This window comes from Dreissena polymorpha, chromosome 3 (assembly GCF_020536995.1).
Source record: "Dreissena polymorpha isolate Duluth1 chromosome 3, UMN_Dpol_1.0, whole genome shotgun sequence".
Lineage (NCBI taxonomy): Eukaryota > Metazoa > Mollusca > Bivalvia > Myida > Dreissenidae > Dreissena > Dreissena polymorpha.
The window spans coordinates 93,139,494-93,158,550 of record NC_068357.1 but is presented as its reverse complement, the minus strand read 5'-3'; the positions used below and the strand labels follow the sequence as shown (position 1 = coordinate 93,158,550).

General features: G+C 37.6%; 1 protein-coding gene across 4 annotated transcripts in view; it reads right to left on the bottom strand.

The window, feature by feature from the left end:
- LOC127875320 (uncharacterized) overlaps positions 1-19,057 on the bottom strand; it is a 31,783-nt gene that overhangs the window by 12,329 nt on the left and 397 nt on the right. Inside the window, exons 1-8 of one of the 4 annotated variants that reach the window (XM_052420302.1) lie at positions 18,000-18,798; positions 16,305-16,391; positions 15,968-16,063; positions 15,032-15,143; positions 13,845-13,946; positions 3,148-3,236; positions 2,281-2,413; positions 690-822 (exon numbers count right to left, since the gene is read on the bottom strand). In XM_052420302.1, the coding sequence (XP_052276262.1) occupies positions 690-822; positions 2,281-2,413; positions 3,148-3,236; positions 13,845-13,946; positions 15,032-15,143; positions 15,968-16,063; positions 16,305-16,307 (668 nt within the window). In that variant the 5' untranslated portion in view covers positions 16,308-16,391; positions 18,000-18,798. The other 3 variants (XM_052420300.1, XM_052420301.1, XM_052420304.1) reach the window with 3 other exon arrangements.

Genomic DNA, 19,057 nt, shown 5'->3' with positions numbered 1-19,057 from the left:
GCACATTGTAGTTGTAAAGCAGGGTAAGCTCTTAAATAGTTTGAAGAAACATATTGATGTTCGTTATGATACTGTTATAACATATATTATCACTTCATATGAACGACACTTCGCGCATGGGACGACCGCATGCCTTTATCCATCTCTTACACTTCTCAAGATCTTTTTTCCGGCTTTGGAAACGAAATTAATTCAATGTCACCAACTTATCTGTCAGGATATCGATTGCCCGAGTTACATAATCCCCATTGACACCGTTTAACCATTTTTAATCGTTTTTTTAAAGAGGAAAACAAAAGAAACTCGTTGGAATAAAAGTGAACCTAAACATGTAGCTTGTCTAGAAAATGGCAGACAGGTCGTTGCTAACGAGTGCGCCCGATTAATCGATCGCTGATTGGTGGATCAATTCTAGTGGGCGGAGCGATCAAAGATAAGGCGTCATGTCAATTGTTTGGTGAATACGGGCCCGGGTTTCCTAAAATTGGTGCATACGGTAACTAATGAGCAGCATTCTGGGGAATTTAATGCATGTGCATGCACATGTGTCCACACAGGCTAATCAGGGACAACACTTTTCGCTTGCACTGGACTTGTGTTTTAAAAAACTCAATTAAAGCGTAAATTATTCCCTGATTCACATGTGCAGACTGCATCGCCCAACTACTGGTAATAGTCAAAGAACCCACATATTTTTTATGCGTGTCTTGCGCCCCTCACTGGCAGGTTCCTGGGGGATGGTCTTTGTCTCTGTGGCACTCTCCACAGTCTCAGATGTAGGATGACTTGACCTTGACATGGAAGGTTCTCTAGCCTTTGTCCCTGTATAATAGAAGTAAAACATACTATTACCGTAAATATGTTGAAGAACAAAACCATATGACTCTATGGAAGTCCAAAACTGTAAATAATGTAGTTCACATTCTGGCATTCAAACAAGGCTGAGATTTGATACACATGTTAACAGTATATAGAAGCTAAGATATAGACAGCAATACTATCCCCTCATTTTATTACTCTATAATGAAGAGGAATACCCATACTGAGAAAACAACAACAAAAATACTCAAAAAGTACCAAGTGGACACTTTCAAATCCTTTCAAAATGTAAAAAAAAGTATCATTCACTATTAACGGTATTAGAATGAAACTATAATTGGTGGAAAAAACAAGACCTGTGTTTGTGAAACACAATGCCCCCCTACTACACTTTGAAGCCACAGCAGCTAAATCACAATTGAAAACATCATGACAAAGTTACAGTCTATTGATATTTGACAAAGATAAAGGGTTTGACATGAGGTCAAGGGTTTGACTCCTACTCTGGGAGCCCTCCTATGGTCTCATAATATAACACTAAGAACTAGATCTACCAAGGAAATAGACTCAAACATATCTCAATAAACTTAAGGATTTCTATAAACAAAATATATTTAAAACAAGGCTATTGTCAAGCAATATGGTCCCCTACCGGCTCCGCCATTGTCAGAAATTCCACCATTTTCAGAATATTTTTTTTTGGTTGCCATAGCAACCACAATTTTTTTGACGTAGGAACACAATGAAATGACGTGCATAATGTCCATATTGCCATCTATCCATGTTGCAAGTTTCATGAAAAAATATTAAGAACTTCTAAAGATATCGCAGGATCCAGAAAACCACCATTTTCAGCAGTATTTCTAGTCTATTTGTTGCCATAGCAACCAGAATTTTTGACGTAGCCTGCATGCCTCTGTGAGCCCGTCTGAGTGCTTGGGATCCTCTGGAAGTAGTTGCTTATACTCAACCCCTCCACCCTCCCCCCTAAAGTATGATAAGGTATTCAAAATATCCCACACCAGTGACCTACCAGCCCCACTGGTTGCCTGGCTAGCCCCCCTCTGAGAGCCCATCTGAGTGCTGGGGATCCTCTGGAAGTAGTTGCTTATACTCAACCCCTCCCCCCCTTCTCCCTTAAGTATGATAAGGTATTCCAAATATCCCACACCAGTGACCAACCAGCCCCACCAGTCAGCTGGCTAGTCCCCCTCTGTGAACCCATTCGACTACTCGGGATCCTCTGGAAGTAATTGCTGATACTCAACCCATCCACCCTCCCCCCCTCAAGTATGGTAAGGTATTCCAAATATCCCACACCAGTGACCTACCAGCCCCATTTGTTGCCTGGCTAGCCCCTCTCTGAGAGTCCGTCTAACTGCTGGGGATCCTCTCAACTCCCCCCTCCCTCCCCCCTAAAGTATGGTAAGGTATTCCAAATATCCCACACCAGTGACCTACCAGCCCCATTTGTTGCCTGGCTAGCCCCCCTCTGAGAGCCCGTCTGACTGCTGGGGATCCTCTGGAAGTAGTTGCTGATACTGACCCCTGAACCTCCCATAGAATCACGTTTCTCACGCATCACCTTCAACAACTAAAACACAGTGACAATTTATTTTAATGTGTTTTAACGTCTGAATAGAACAAATAAAAACCAAATGTAAACATTTTAGCTCTGATAACTTTAGTACATGTTTATGCATTTATTATTTTGTTGAAAGCTATTTATTTTTTAATGTGATGTAATTACCAAGAGGGCTACAATGCCTCTTGTACACAAATACGAAAAATATTCAAAAATTACAGGTGTCCAAAAATTAAGAGACAAAAATTAAGGTGTCCGAAAATTATAATTATATTGAAAGAAAAGAAAACAAAACAAAACAATGTCCACTAATTTCCTTGTGATTAATTATTATTTTTCTGCTTAAAAAAATAAATACAACTTCAGTTTTGTTAACTCTTGCCTAAAATGATATAAAGCAAAACCAAGTAAAAACATTCTGCTTCCTTAATAGGACGACACTGTTTCAAATGCTGTTGGGTGAATCCATTATTTTCTGCCGGTATACATGGTTTATTACCCAATTGCATGAATGTAATGATCCATTGCCCTCAGGCATGCATCTGCCAGGTTTTATGACCTTAAATTGTCCAAAACCTTTGAGTAATAACAGTAATTAATACTGAATTCTGAACGTTGATACTCTGGAGAAGATAGCATTTGATGATCTGCGTACAAAGTACTTTGATTTTTATTTCTCTTAATGAGACCAAAATGGCCTATCCCAAACAGGCTAAGGCAATGTAGAGCATTGATTTATTTACCTGTGAAGTCCCCTGTGAGCATCCAGTCAGTGGATGTGCATATATTAGCAACTTCTGTTTGAGGACACTCAATGACTGCAACTGCGTGTCTGAAAATCAAACCACTCTATTACAGCAACTGTGGGCCTGGAAATCAAACAACTCAATGACAGCAACTGTAGGCCTGGAAATAAAACAACTCAATAACAGCAACTGTAGGCCTGAAAATTAAACAACTCAATGACAGCAACTGTAGGCCTAAAAATCAAACAACTCAATGACAGCAACTATTGGCCTAAAAATCAAACAACTCAATGATTGCAACTGTAGGCCTGAAAATCAAACAACTCAATGACATCAACTGTAGGCCTGAAAATAAACAATTCAATGACAGCAACTGTAGGCCTGGAATTCAAACAACTTAATGACAGCAACTGTAGGCCTGGAATTCAAACAACTCAATGACAGCAACTGTAGGCGTGAAAATAAACAACTCAATGACAGCACTTGTAGACCTGGAATTCAAACAACTTAATGACAGCAACTAGTGGCCTGGAATTCAAACAATTCAATGACAGCAACTGTAAGGTGTAGGCCTGGAAATCAAACAACTTAATGACTGCAACTGTATGCCTGGAAATAAAACAACTCAATGACAGCAACTATTGGCCTGAAATTCAAACAATTCAATGACAGCAACTTTAGGCCTGGAAATAAAACAACTCAATGACAGCAACTATTGGCCTGGAATTCAAACAATTCAATGACAGCACCTGTTGACCTGGAAATCAAACAACTCAATGAGAGCGACTGTAGGCCTAAAAACAATAAATGTGTTTGTCAGAAACACTATGTCCCCTACTGCGCTGCTTTGATTGATTGATTTTTTTATCATTTAGCAGGTTCAGATAATAATCTCCCTTTAAAGCTTATTACTTCCCTTTGATTTGTTTTTTTGACCTTTGACCTTGAAGGATGACCTTGACCTTTCACCACTCAAAATGTGCAGCTCCATGAGATACGCATGCATGCCAAATATGAAGTTGCTATATTCAATATTGCACAATATTGCAAAAGTTATGGCAAAATGTTAAAGTTGGGGCAAACAAAGAAACAAACCAACGGACAGGGCAAAAACAATATGCCCCCCACTATAGTGGTGGGGGACATAATAAACAACTAAATGACTGCAACTGTAGGCCTGGAAATCAAACAACTCAATGACAGCAACTGTAGGCGTGAAAATAAACAACTCAAATGATAGCAACTGTAGGCCTAGAAATAAACAACTAAATGACTGCAACTGTAGGCTGGAAATACAAAACTCAATGACAGCAACTGTGCGCCTGGAAATCAAACAACTAAATGACTGCACCTGTGGTTCTGGAAATCAAACAACTCAATGACAGCAACTGTGGGTCTGGAAATCAAACAACTCAATGACAGCAACTGTGGGTCTGGAAATCCAACAACTCAATGACAGCAACTGTAGGTCTGGAAATAAAACAACTCAGTGACAGCAACTGTGGGTCTGGAAATCAAACAACTCAATGACAGCAACTGTGGGTCTGGAAAACAAACAACTCAATGACAGCTACTGTAGGCCTGGAAATCAAACAACTCAATGACAGCAACTGTGTGCCTGGAAATCAAATAACTCAATGACAGCAACTGTGAGTCTGGAAATCGAACAACTCAATGACAGCAACTGTGGGTCTGGAAATCAAACAACTCAATGACAGCAACTGTAGGCCTAAAAATAAACAACTAAATGTCTGAAACTGTGGGCCTGGAAATCAAACAACTCAATGACTGCAACTGTAGGCCTGGAAATCAAACAATTCAATGACAGCGACTGTAGGCCTAAAAATAAACAACTCAATCAGTCAATGACAGCAACTGTGGGTCTGGAAATCAAACAACTTAATGACTGCAACTGTGGGTCTGGAAATCAAACACAGCATATAATAGTCTAAAGAATATGTGTCCTACATGTTAATGTTGATTGTGAAGTGAAATGTTGAGTTTGTGTTGCTGGATTGTAGATTGGCAAAAGGTGGACATGCATGTCTCCCCAACATGCTAGGCATTGTCAATAATTGACCTTTGATCCCTAGGTGTGAACCTTTGATCTTGAGGGACAGATTTTGTAACAAGAGCAGTATTCATATGATGATCATTTGTGCCAAGATATGTTAAAGTTGGCTGACACATGTTTAACATACAGTCATGAAACAATCACACTGTATCATACCAAATATTTTACCAATGACCACAGGGACCATTTCTATGGACATAGTGTTGTGGATGAGATGCCATATGCACATTCATTGTGATAATTTTTGGCAAGTTATGTTCAAATTGCCAAATAAATCATGAAGTTTATGTTTGACAAGATGGTATTGATGCACACATTAACAAAAGCACATACACTGATATGCCATTTTGATATAAAGCCACACACTTTGCCTCTGACCTTGTAATGAAATACATGTAAATCAATACATATAGATGCAATTTGAAAGTGTGCAAAATTGTCATTAAATCTATAGCTTAGTTAGCAAGTCATTTATTAATTTTCAAATTGTACCGCTTTTAAAACCGAAAGTAGGATTTCTATACGTATACAACCATTTCGACAAAAGTGATTATTTTAAAATTTTCAAACGCAAAAAAGACGGATTTCTACCTTGTTACCACCATATATATTATATTCTAATTGGCATTGATAAAATTAAATCTATAGCCTAGTTAGCAAGTCATTTGTTATTGTTCAAAGGGCACCTCTTTTAAAACTGAAAGTAGGATTTCTAGACGTATACCTCCATTTCGACAAACGAGATTATTTTTAAGTTTTAAAGCGCAACAAGAGATGTGTTCGTCAGAAACACAATGCCCCCTATTGCGCGGCTTTGAAATTAAAAAAAAAATTATTATTTTTTGACCTTTGCCCTTGAAGTATGACCTTGACCTTGAACTTCCACCACTCAAAATGTGCAGCTTCATGAGAACGCTGCTTTGAAATTTATTTTTTTTGATCTTCGACCTTGAAGGATGACCTTGACCTTCCACCACTCAAAATGTGCAGCTTCATGAGAACGCTGCTTTGATTTATTTTTATAACCTTGAAGGATGACCTTGACCTTAAACTTCCACCACTCAAAATGTGCAGCTTCATGAGATACACATGCATGCCAAATATCAAGTTGCTATCTTCAATATTGCAAAAGTTATGGCTAACGTTAGTTTTTTTCGGACAGACGGACAGACTGACATACTGACGGGATCCAGACATAAGCCCCCCAGGACAAAACCCCCCCAATGAAAAAATGAACATTTGGACAATTGCGCCCCAGAAGAAATGACAGGTAGGATATAAGCCCCCCAGTGCTTATTTTGCATCTGGATATTTGCCCCCCAGTGCTTATTTTAGGAGTGGACATTTGCCCCCCAGTGCTAATATCATATGTTGTTTCCATTAGACTAGTATATCTCTGTATTTGGATTCAGTATTATTTCATATCTCATAAATATATAATCATAGAAACTTGGATCATTATAATTCGAAATAAAAAAGGTCCAGAAACTCACTGTAATTGCCTAATCTTAGGTAAAACAAACATCTTAAAGAATTTGAATTGTTTTTTAATTAATCAATCAAAAGGATTATCAGCTTTTTAAAGGTGTTACATGGGGCTTTGATCATATACTTGTTAATGAAAATTAAAGGCTTCTGTATTTAATAAATCAAAAGGATTAAAAGGTACTGACGGACAGTTCAACTGCTATATGCCACCCTACCAGGGGCATAAAAAGATGGATTTTTACCTTGTAACCACCAGATATATACAATGTATTCTAATTAGCATAGATCAAATATGTTTCTTACTTATAATACTTAAATTTACTATGCCAAATAAGTTGTGTGGCTTTAAGCATTTTAACATTACCAGATTTATTTAAATGAACATATTTACATTTTTGTTGTTGTTAGACTTGTTAAACTTACAGTGCCCTCAATCCATTTTAGGGGAAGCGGGTCGCTACCCATAGCAGGGGGAATTTTCGCAGCGTTTCCCTTTTAGGGGGATTTTTACATACATGCCAGACGTCCCGATCTCGGCGGGACAGTCCCGCTTTTGGGCCCTTTGTCCCGGCGTCCCGATATGAGACGATTTGTCCTGACATTCATAAAAAAAGATGTAAGGTCTATAGGTTCCCAATAAAATTCGCTATTCAAGCTCTGTTAAACTTACCACCGCTAATCCCTTTATTGCCCCCAATTAACAATCCGATTCTACTTCTCGTGTGTACCAGTGTTGTTTATGACACCTTATCAGCGATTTATCGGCTAATTATTGATTTTATCAGGCATTCACACCATGGTGGTCTTCAAGATAGTGGTCGCTTATTGCTATCGATAGTTGTATTATAATGAAATAAATGTTGAAAATGTGTTTGTTTTTGTCTTTGTTTGAAACGGTTTACAAAACAATAGTTTTGTAAAATTAACTCTACGTCATTAATGAGTCTTTTACATTCAATGTTTAGTTCCAAAATAGTGGGATAATCTGAATGTGCAATATACCAAAATCGCAACAAACAGTCCCATAAGTGATACCCATCCTGTCTAGTGTAATTGGGTGTAATTGTAATAAAAACAACGAGGTGCTATGCATGACAGTTTGACCCTACTCCAATTAAGCTTAAAACAACGAGGTGAAATGCATGACAGTTTGACCCTACTCCAATTGAGCCGCGACAATTGACAAGTAACAAACTGCGCTGTCAATCCCTCACTCAAACGCCGATCCAGAACATTGTTTCAGCGCACTGAAAAAAATTCAGAAAAGAAGAAAGGGAAAATCTGGGCCATAGAACGGTTGAGGCGTTGTTGGCAGTTAAAATGAACACTAAGATGGTTTGCTTCCACCAAAAACCTACCTCGGAAATGTGTACGGCCGCGCATTCCGTGTCAAGCTGATGTAACTGTTCGGTAGATAGTTTACCGTAACCCGTACTTTCAGTGTACTGGATAGCCTCCCCTGCGTTAATGTTTGCCATTGAAAGTAATATACCGGTAATGAGTATTGTTGTCGTAATGTTCCAGATTTTGTACTCTAAAAAGATAAATATTATCTTCGTTGTTTGCTATTGTCTTATTTAATAAAACTGTTATTGTTATGTTTTAGATTTCATGCTTCATATCAGATGTTTTATGTCTTGAATAAAAGTATCAAGAGTTTTTGTTAGTACTATACTGACTACAGTAAAGGTGGAATGATAGACCGTTTTAGGTGTCCTGCTTTTTGGTCAAATGTCCCGACAATGTTTTATGAAATGTCCCGCTTTGGACCTAAACAATTCTGGCATGTATGATTTTTAACTTACTCTCTAATTATTACATTTGTACATGTTTGCACTATATTCATTGCTTATTTCATAATTTAGTATGTTTGACAAGTTTAAAATAGAATTGAGATATAGTAATCATAAAACATCTATCAAAAAAAAAATAAAAAAATAAAAAAATATTATATTTTTTTTTTTAGGGGGAATTTTTCCCCCAAAAAGGGGAAAAAAGTATACTTTTCAGGGGGGGAATGCGGCCGAATTTCGGCCGTGGATTTGACAGATTGAGAGCTCTGACTTATCACAGCAAAACAATTTCAATTGTGTTCTTCAATAATTTTGCTTGGACTTAAAGGGACCTGTTCATAGATTTTGTATAAATAAAATATGTCATTAAATCCATATGATTACAGACAAATAACATATGGAATGTTCTAAAATAATATTATAGCAAAAACAAACGTTTTGCCTTCATCATGATTCAAACAAAAAACAATTGAAAGCAATATATAATATGCTACCAATGTACCATTTACATTCAAGAAAAAACCAACATATTTTAAAAGTTATGTTAGCAATCAGGGCTTTATTTGGCCCAATTTAATAGCCGAAATTCGGCTATATTCCCAATCCCATCAAGAGTGCCAAACTGTCACAAGATACGCCCGTTTGTAGGTTTTGGACAATATGCTAAATGCTTGAAATGCACTAGGTGATCTAGTAAACTTGTTTATGACCCGGCATGACCCATATTTGAACTTTGACCTAGATATCGTTGAGACACAACTTCTAGCCAAATTTGGTGAAGATCGGATGAAAACTACTTCAATTAGAGAGCGGACACCATGCTAAATCCTTGAAATGCACTAAGTGACCCTGTGACCGAGTTTTTGACCCTGCATGACCCATATTCGAACTTGACCTAGATATTGTCTAGATACAACTTCTGACCAAATTTGGTGAAGATCGGATGAAAACTACTTCAATTAGAGAGCAGGCACCATACTAAATGCTTGAAATGCACTAAGTGACCTAGTTTTTGACCCAGCATGACCCATATTTGAACTTGACCTAGATATCATTTAAACACAATTTCTGACCAAATTTGGTGAAGATCGGATGAAAACTACTTCAATTAGAGAGCAGGCACCATACTAAATGCTTGAAATGCACTAAGTGACCTAGTTTTTGACCCAGCATGACCCATATTTGAACTTGACCTAGATATCATTTAAACACAATTTCTGACCAAATTTGGTGAAGATCGGATGAAAACTACTTCAATTAGAGAGCGGACTCCATGCTAAATCCTGAAATGCACTAAGTGACCCCATGACCTAGTTTTTGACCAGGCATGACCCATATTCAAACTTAACCTAGATATTGTCTAGATGCAACTTCTGACCAAGTTTGGTGAAGATCGGATGAAAACTATTTGAATTAGAGAGCGGACACTGCTGTGGACACCGCTGCCCGCCCGCCAAGGGTGAAACGTTAATACGTCCCGTTTTTTCAAAACGGGCGTATAAAAAGTATACTTTTTGCCCAAAATTGTCAAAAAAATCCCCAATCGGGGAAAAAAAAACGTTATGACATCGGCTTTTTCTCTTTTTAACAAAGCGTGGTTCGGTCAGGTCTCGCATGGGTTTTACACTATACCTCAATGTGGATAACGTCGGCATTATTTGTGTGCCTGATATTGTCCGTGTTGTTTAGCTGCTTATTATATTTGCAATGAAATTCAAGCGTTTTGTGATTCGGCTGAATGGAAAACAAAGATGTCGCACAATTCAAATATTACGTGAAACAGATTCCTAAGCAAAAACCTGGCCAAACAAAAACTGTTGATTTTTTTAAGCAAGTGTCATTAAATAAACAAACAAGTACAAGTCCTCCCATTGAAACTCCTTCCATTGTTAATTATAGTAATTTAATAACAAGTGACTCTTTTGCATCGTCATTGTTGATTTCTGATTTAGCAAAGTGCTGACTGATATTCAACGTTTTGAAAGCAGTAGTTCTTCAGAAGAAGATGAAGCGCCTCCTAATAAAATGCAGCCTGATGCAAGATTGTTTTCCTTGACAAAATATGAGTGGAAAACTGTTGATTATTGGTGGTGTTTGTGATTAAAGATGTTGAACTCTTTCATGTAGTTTAAAATCCCAATTTATTTTCCCAATTTCTTGAAAATGCTGATAAAATTCCCAATGTCAAAGCCATGGGCTATCTTCCCAAATAGCTGAAAAAAGCTCTGGCAATAGACATTTCCTAAATTATTGTTGAAAAGCTTAACAAACACTTCATCATTTTACCAACATTTTTAAAGTCATGCATTAAAAAATCAATATTTTTACATGCGTCTTTGAAGGTTGAATTGTTTTCTGAAAATGGTGAATTTGCTATAGTTACTATTTTTTAAATAAAATTTTCATGTTGTCATGGTAAAAGAAATAGGTCAAAATCTTCATCTTCAAAATATCAAGCTTGAAATGACGAACATTTTGAAGAAGATTCATGAACACTGTTTGACTTAGGGCGCAGGATCTGCAAAAAATTGAAACAAACAGGAACATGATCTCTGTACTTAAGAGAGTAGGAAACAAGGGAAAACAAGAGCACCGCCTTGCGGGTGCAGACCGCTCATCTATTTTCTTTTTAAAGGTGAAGGGACTCTCATTTTCAATCACAAAGGAGGGAGGAGTGGAGTGAAGAGGGGTGTATAGTGTGGGGTTGTGGACATTTATTACATTATCTTCCAAAAAAGCGAAAAAAAAAAAAAAAAAAAAAAAAAAATCAGGGGGGGGGGGGGGTTGGGGGGGCGATGGGGGGGGGGGGGGGTTTGGGTGCGATGGTTGGACGGTATTTCAAACATAACCATTTTTTAAAAAAAAATGGGGGGGGGGGTATAGTGTGAGGGTGTGGTGGTAATTTGTGAGATGATCTTAAAAAAAAAAAAAAAAAAAAAAAAAAAAAAAAATTGGGGGGTGGGGTGGGGTGGGGGGGGGGTGGGGGTATAGTGTGAGGGTTTGGTGGTCATTTGTGAGATGATCTTAAAAAAAAAAAAAAAAAAAAAAAAAAAAAAATAGGGGGGGGGGAGGGGGGAGGGGGGGGAGGGGAGGGCACGGGGGATGGTTTGGGTGGAGTCTATTGTGGTATGTCAGGTAAGAGTAGTTTCATCAAAGTATCAATCAAATCTAATCATAAATAAAGAAGTTATGGCAATTTTAGCAAAATTTAATAATTTGACCTTGAGAGTCAAGGTCATTCAAAGGTCAAAGTAAAATTAAAGTTGCCAGGTACAGTAACCTCATGATAGCATGTAAGTATTTGAAGTTTGAAAGCAATAGCCTTGATACTTAAGAAGTAAAGTGGATCGAAACACAAAATTTAACCATATATTAAAAGTTACTAAGTCAAAAAAGGGCCATAATTCCGTAACAATGACAACCAGAGTTATGCAACTTGTCCTTTTACTGTACCCTTATGATAGTTTGTGAGTGTTCCAAGTATGAAAGCAATATCTATGATACTTTAGGGGTAAAGTGGACCAAAACATAAATCTTAACCAAATTTTCAATTTTCTAAGTATAAAGGGCCCATAATTCCGTTCAAATGCCAGTCAGAGTTACATAACTTTGCCTGCACGGTCCCCTTATGATAGTTCATAAATCTTGCAAGTATGAAAGCAATAGCTTTGATACTGTAGGAATAAAGTGGACCTAAACACAAAACTTAATCAAATTTTTAATTTTCTAAGTATAAAAAGGGCACATAATTCTGTCAAAATGCCAGTCAGAGTTACATTACTTTGCCTGCACAGTCCCCTTATGATAGTTAGTAAGTGTTGCAAGTATGAAAGCAATAGCTTTAATGCTTAAGGAATAAAATGGACCTAAACACAAAACTTAACCAAAATTGTCAATTTTCTAAGTATAAAAAGGGCACATAATTCTGTCAAAATGCATGCCAGAGTTATCTAAATTTGCCTGCCCAGTCCCCTCATGATAGTAAGTAAGTGTACCAAGTTTGAATGCAATAGCATTGATACTTACTGAGAAAAGTGGAACTAAACGCAAAACTTAACCAAAATTTTCAATTTTTTAAGTATAAAAAGGGCACATAATTCTGTCAAAATGCACGCCAGAGTTATCTAACTTTGCCTGCCCAGTCCCCTCATGATAGTAAGTAAGTGTACCAAGTTTGAATGCAATAGCATTGATACTTTCTGAGAAAAGTGGACCTAAACGCAAAACTTAACCGGACGCCGACGCCAACGCCAACGCCGACGCCGACGCCGACGCCAAGGTGATGACAATAGCTCATAATTTTTTTTCAAAAAATAGATGAGCTAAAAATGTCACAAAACTACGTTTTCAATTCGAAAAAAAGTCTGATAAAGGGAAACAACTCAAACTGAACTAATTGTTTATAATTAACCCCCTTTGTTTCAAAATAATTATATTTTTAGCGCGGCAACCTTGACCTTGGAGATAATGAACTAATTCTTCCGCGCGACACACCATCTAATGATGGTGAACAAATATGCCAAATGATTTTAAAATCTCACAATGAACGGCAAAGTAATGGCCCAGACAAGCTTGTTCCGCCCGCCAGCCCACCGACATTCACCAATCTAAAAATCATTTTTTTCCTTTGGAAAACCTGGTTAAAAATAAACTAGAGCTTTGTCACAGATGTGACGCATACCCCCACATGCCGCAATGACACAGAATATTTTGCATGTTGTCTTCACAAAAAACAGAAGACACCATGCTCAATGTTTAAAACGCACTAAGTGACCCCGTGACCTAATTTTTGACCCGGCATGGCCCATGTTCGAACTTGCCCTACACATCATCTAGATACAACTTCTGACCAAATGTGGTGAAGATCTGATGAAAACTACTTGAATTAGAGAGCGGACACCATGCTCGATGTTTAAAACGCACTAAATGACACCATTGCCTAGTTTTTGACCTGCAATGACCCATGTTCGGACTTGGCCTAGACATCATCTAGATACAACATCTGATCAAGTTTGGTGAAGCTCGAATGAAAAATACTTGAATTAGAGAGCGGACACCATGCTCAGTGTTTAAAACGCACTAAGTGACCCTGTGACCTAGTTTTTGACCCAACATGACCCATATTCAAACTTGACCTAGACATCATCTAGATACAACATCTGACCAAGTTTGGTGAAGATTGGATGAAAACAACTTGAATTAGAGAGCGGACACTAAATACGGACCGACAGAATGACCGACCAACAGACAGACTCACTCCTATATACCCTCCTAAACTTCGTTTGTGGGGGTATAACAAGGTGTTCCAACTGTAAAACATCATAAACATGACTTCTTACTGCACTCATTATGAGATGTTCCCATCAGGTGACAAACGTCTGCAAGGCAAGTCTGGTGGGAGGGGCGGTCCTTGAACATGTATCCCACACGAACACTGGTGCCTGCAAGGTATAACGGAAAGCAACAGAAAATTTGTACATGACACAGTGTTTTCAGGTGTGATAGATTCATAATTTCCTGTCAAAATAAATGATATTCAGGCAGAATTTACGCATTACATGTACCATTTGTGGAGAATGTTACCATTTTTCATTAATATGATCAACTCTAACCGATCTAGAAAACTTCCAAACCACAACAGGGTTGAAATCAGGCCTTGCAAGTTCCAAGGCAGACACTCTACCGCGTTTCTACAAAGTTAGCTTTTATTTTAACTTATTTATTTTCATTTTTTTATTATTTTGATTTCTTAGCTCAAGTCGGGGAACCACATGGTCAGAATTGAGAAAAAACGGCCACAGATGCCTCAATAACAATCGTCAAAACCAATTGAAACTCAACTTTACCTTGAAAATAACGCCATGAGTAATTGATTTATCCATTTTTTGTCAACCAAAATGCGTCCAAATGAACAACTGGTACTAAACAGTGCTAACTAGTGTGGAAACAGTTATATTATTGTTAGTCCGTGTTCAACAAAAATTGACGGATCAGGAAATCGCAAAATATTCCATGACTTCTCTCCACACTCAGACCAACCAGAGGCAAACGGTTGCTACTCGATGAAACCGCTTCCAGCTAGCCTATGATAGGCGTCATCTGATTAAAAACAAGTAAGTAGTAAGGAAGATGTACCTGTTTGAAAACTGGATTTCACCATTGAATCAAGGCATCGGCAGCCATTTTTTCTCAATTCTAACCTCGTGATTCCCAGCCTTGTTAGCTATGAAACAAACAAATTGTTAAGGCAAATAGGTTTAAAAAAAAGACAAGAAACCGTTGGAGACTGGTGATGCTCCCCAAAGTTTTTTTTGTCACAATATTGCACTATATATTCAGATAAAAGGAAACGTCTAGTAGTTGGGGGACAAGAATTGCACACTGACAATATGCACATCTCCTCTTGGTAGTGAAGCTTCCCATAAAGTTTAATTGAATTCCAGTCTGTCATTAATTGCTGAGAAATAGCCGGGACACATGCACGGACAGACGAAGCGGTTAATTTTTGGGGGAGCATAAAAAATACCTGTGATTATATCCGATGGTTTGCTCAAGACCTTGCTAGGGCCTGGTGCCTTTTTCTCAGAGTACGAGTCCAGATATGACAGCACCGTACCTTGAACCAGTTCTAGCATCTCCTGCAGAGATAAAAATAAAATGAACCTCTCTCTTAGAAAATGGGACTGAATGCATGTGCGAAAAGTGTTGTCCAAGATTGCAAACTGCACAGGCTAATCAGCAAAGACACTTTACCCCTAAACAGGATTTTTACTATTCAAGCAGTGACTTACTTTAAATCTAAAATTCCATTAAAGCAGAAAGTGTCCTCCATGATAAACCTGTGCGGACATAAGTGTACGCACATGCATAAATGCCCTGTTTTTCCCAGAACAAGGCTCATTTACATTTGAGAAGCCTAAAAGGTGCCATTAGCAGCAAACCATATTCATTAAGATAATGATATACGGCAGCAGGGTCCTCGTTTGGCAGTTTTTGGGGCATTTTTTTCCCCCCTTAAAATAGTATACTTTTTTCCCTTATTTCAGCTAAAAATTTCCCCTTCATTTTTTTTTGTTTTTTAATTGTATACCTATGTTCCCAGCTGGTATCGAGCTATTAAACTTTGATTAAATGTATATTTATGTAAATTACATTAACAAAAGCAACTTTAAGTGTTGAATGGTTGGTAAAAAATCTTTTTAAATTCCCCTTTTCGCCCAAAACGATGGGAAATTCCCTTCTCTAAGGTCCCCGGCCCCAATCCCACAAAGTGAAGCAAGGGCCTTGGGCAGAGCCTGACTGGACGTCAGTAATCAGCTTGCTGCCAATATAACCTCCTGAAGGCTCCTTAGTAAAACGTTTATATATAATCTTCCAATGACAGGATTTAAGAAAATGTGCTATATGTTGGGTAAACAATTATATTGACCTAGTTCATACATGTCCTTTGTCAGATACATACCTTGATATGGGATTTGGTGACCCATGAATGACCAGCAACATCCTCAGTCAACTTCACAGCATACACTTCCACAGGCAAGACTGCTTTGTCTGACACCTAAAACAGATTACATGAATCAACTGAGTCTCACTCTGGGCTTAATGCAGAGCTTAATGTGTGTGCCTATAGAATCATCCCACATTTGCCTGATCAGTCTGCATTTGCTATGCCATATGCAGGCTTTCTACTGCCTCTCCACAAAAAACTAGGGCAAAAGTAGGGCAAGATTTTAGCAAAAAGTAGGGCAAAGTAGGAATTTTTACTGTTAAAAAGTAGGGCTAAATAAGAAAATTATTACCATTTTTCAGCTGGAATTACTGTTAAATTGATACATATCCTAGTCCATCTGATGCTGTGAGAATGCCCATCCTTGAAATACAGGCACCTGAAATTTTTATTTCTCATTTAACATCAATTTACACAATGGAATACGATAATGAACAAGACATTCAAAACATACACTGTTAATCTTATAAAGCAAATTACAAAAGCCCTTAGTATTAACCCTTTCTTCCATGAATATGTACCAAACTTCACCCACTATGAATATATAAGTATTATTGCACTAGTACTAAAACAAAGAATTTTCTCACCACAGGCAATAGTGAAGAATTATATTTTTATTATAATTGTATAAGCAAACAGAGACTAAGGTCTATTCCATTTGCAAAGGTGTTAAAATGAGTATACATGGAGTACAGGGTTAAGTAAAATTAGTTTCAAAGCATACAGTGTTGTCATTTTGCTTGCAAACAAATGATTATTTGGACTAGTAACCAATTAGGCCGGGAATCGAGGGGGCCGTCTAGGTCCCCTTGTGGGTCCAGGGCAAGGCCCTGGTAGGGGGGCCAGGGGGGCGAAGCCCCCCAACTAAAAAGGAATTCTAGACATTTTGAGGGACAAAATACTGCTATTCTCAGAGCACAAACATTTAAAATGAGGTCTAAAAAGAAGAGAAAATTGTAAGATTTTCACATTTTAAGTATACTGTACAATTTAAAAACATATTATATTGATAGATCTTTGCATGTTCCAATTCCATCCATTACCCAATAATCCAGTATTATTACGATTTCTTTTTTCAAAACCAAAATTATTTAAATACGGCCAATATTGACGATGAATGTGTTAAAGAATTTAGTAAACACCAGCGTCCACCATTTAACGCAAACGCATATGCAAATTGAATGGTTAAGAGTGGTTACGAGTAATTTTTATGTAAATCAAACTGACTTGTTATAGTATTAAAATGGACATTGTATGGATCTAAGTTGTTAGTATGTCACTGCTGCAACATAGTATTGACAAAAAGCAAGCTGGTCAAAGCAGTTGGTCAATGTAGTGACTTATATCAAACTACAAATGCCAGGGTGTTAATTAAATTCTAATCAATTTATTAATTTTAAAGTAGATGTGAGTCCACAGGACACAGATGCCCCCAAAATTTGGCTCTGTCACAGATTCCTATCATTTACTAAATCAAGGGCCATAACTTCATAGATATCTGATACACTTGCATCAAAATACTCAGGTATACCAGTCCACATGCTGACAACTATTCACAGAAAGATGGCTCTAGCAGTTATACTTTTGAGTTCTGCGCAACACAAACTTTGGGCTGTGGGCAATCACAGCCAGCTGGACGGACAGACAAACAATGGCAAATCACCCCTTCCCTTTTTTGTGGGGTCATACAAAATTATTTATGATTAATATGACAGTTAGGAAAAGCAAGCTTAACATAAAAACTTAAATGTATTTTGTACGAAAGGAAAGCAGCATCTGCAATTACGAATTTAACCCACAAGGTTTAAAACACAGCATGGCATTTGTGATTCCCTCAGTCTGTAGCATCATTGGGAAAAAAAGAAACTTGACAGTGTTAAGTCTAGATGAAGCTTGCATATCTGTCACCTCTATTTCAAGAAGCACATATGTTATGATTAAATAGAACATACATGTATTTTCACAGTGTAAAAAGATATTATCTTACCTTAAGACTAGTATGTCTGTACTGAGTAGCCAAGGAACCATGGTGCTTTCTAGGATTGACATCACAAGGTGACCCCCCAAACACATCTGAACTGTACTCATTACAAAAGATTCATAATAGATGGAAATTCTGCAAAATATCTAAAGAAGAATCATGTAAGCCTTCATTTTACATTTTATTTATTTTACTTACAAAATGAAAAAGTAGGGATAATAGGGCTATTTTTGAAAAAAGTAGGGTTAAGAAAAACGAGTAGGGAAAAGTAAGGACCAGTAGAAAGCCTGCATCTGTCCGTCCGTCCTGGCCACTATCTCCTCCTACACTATTAGCACTAAAACCTTGAAACTTAAACACATGGTAGCTATGAGCATATGTGCGACAGTGCACTATTTGGAATTTTGATCTGACCCCTGGGTCAAAAGCTGCGGCGTGGGGAAATGCGTCGGCTGCATAAACTGAAACCTGTGTGCCACACCCCCCACTGTACAACTTTGTTGTGCAGAGATATACACATATTTGACTTTCTCAATATATTTGACTTGCTGTTTTTTAAAATTGGACGAAATTTTGATACCATTACTGCAAGCATTTACATAAATGCTATTGAAGATGAATGCTACAGCATTACAAACAGAAACGAAATAACTTAATGGTTTACTTTATGATTCAATCACAAGGGCCATAACTCTACAATTCTGGAGGCCAAAATGAGCGTCTTTGAAAATCAGAAATATCTGCCCCCAAATGGTGTACGGTCTTTTCTCCCCCTTGGACATTTCTCCCCCTAGTCTTTTCTCCTCCAAATACCCTTGTCTTTTCTCCTCCCAGCATATTTCATACTGGGGGATTAATCTAACATTTATTGATATGACTTCAGTGGTACCCTATACTGATAACATATAAAGTAAAAGACTAAATATCACACATTGGAACAACAAAGTAAAATAATACCCGCAAATATGACGTTTTAACGAATTGCATTTAAAGTTGGTCTTTAAAGTTGTTGATATTTTCGCGCTAATTAATTTGAAGACTGTAACAGTAGTTTTTAACCTACG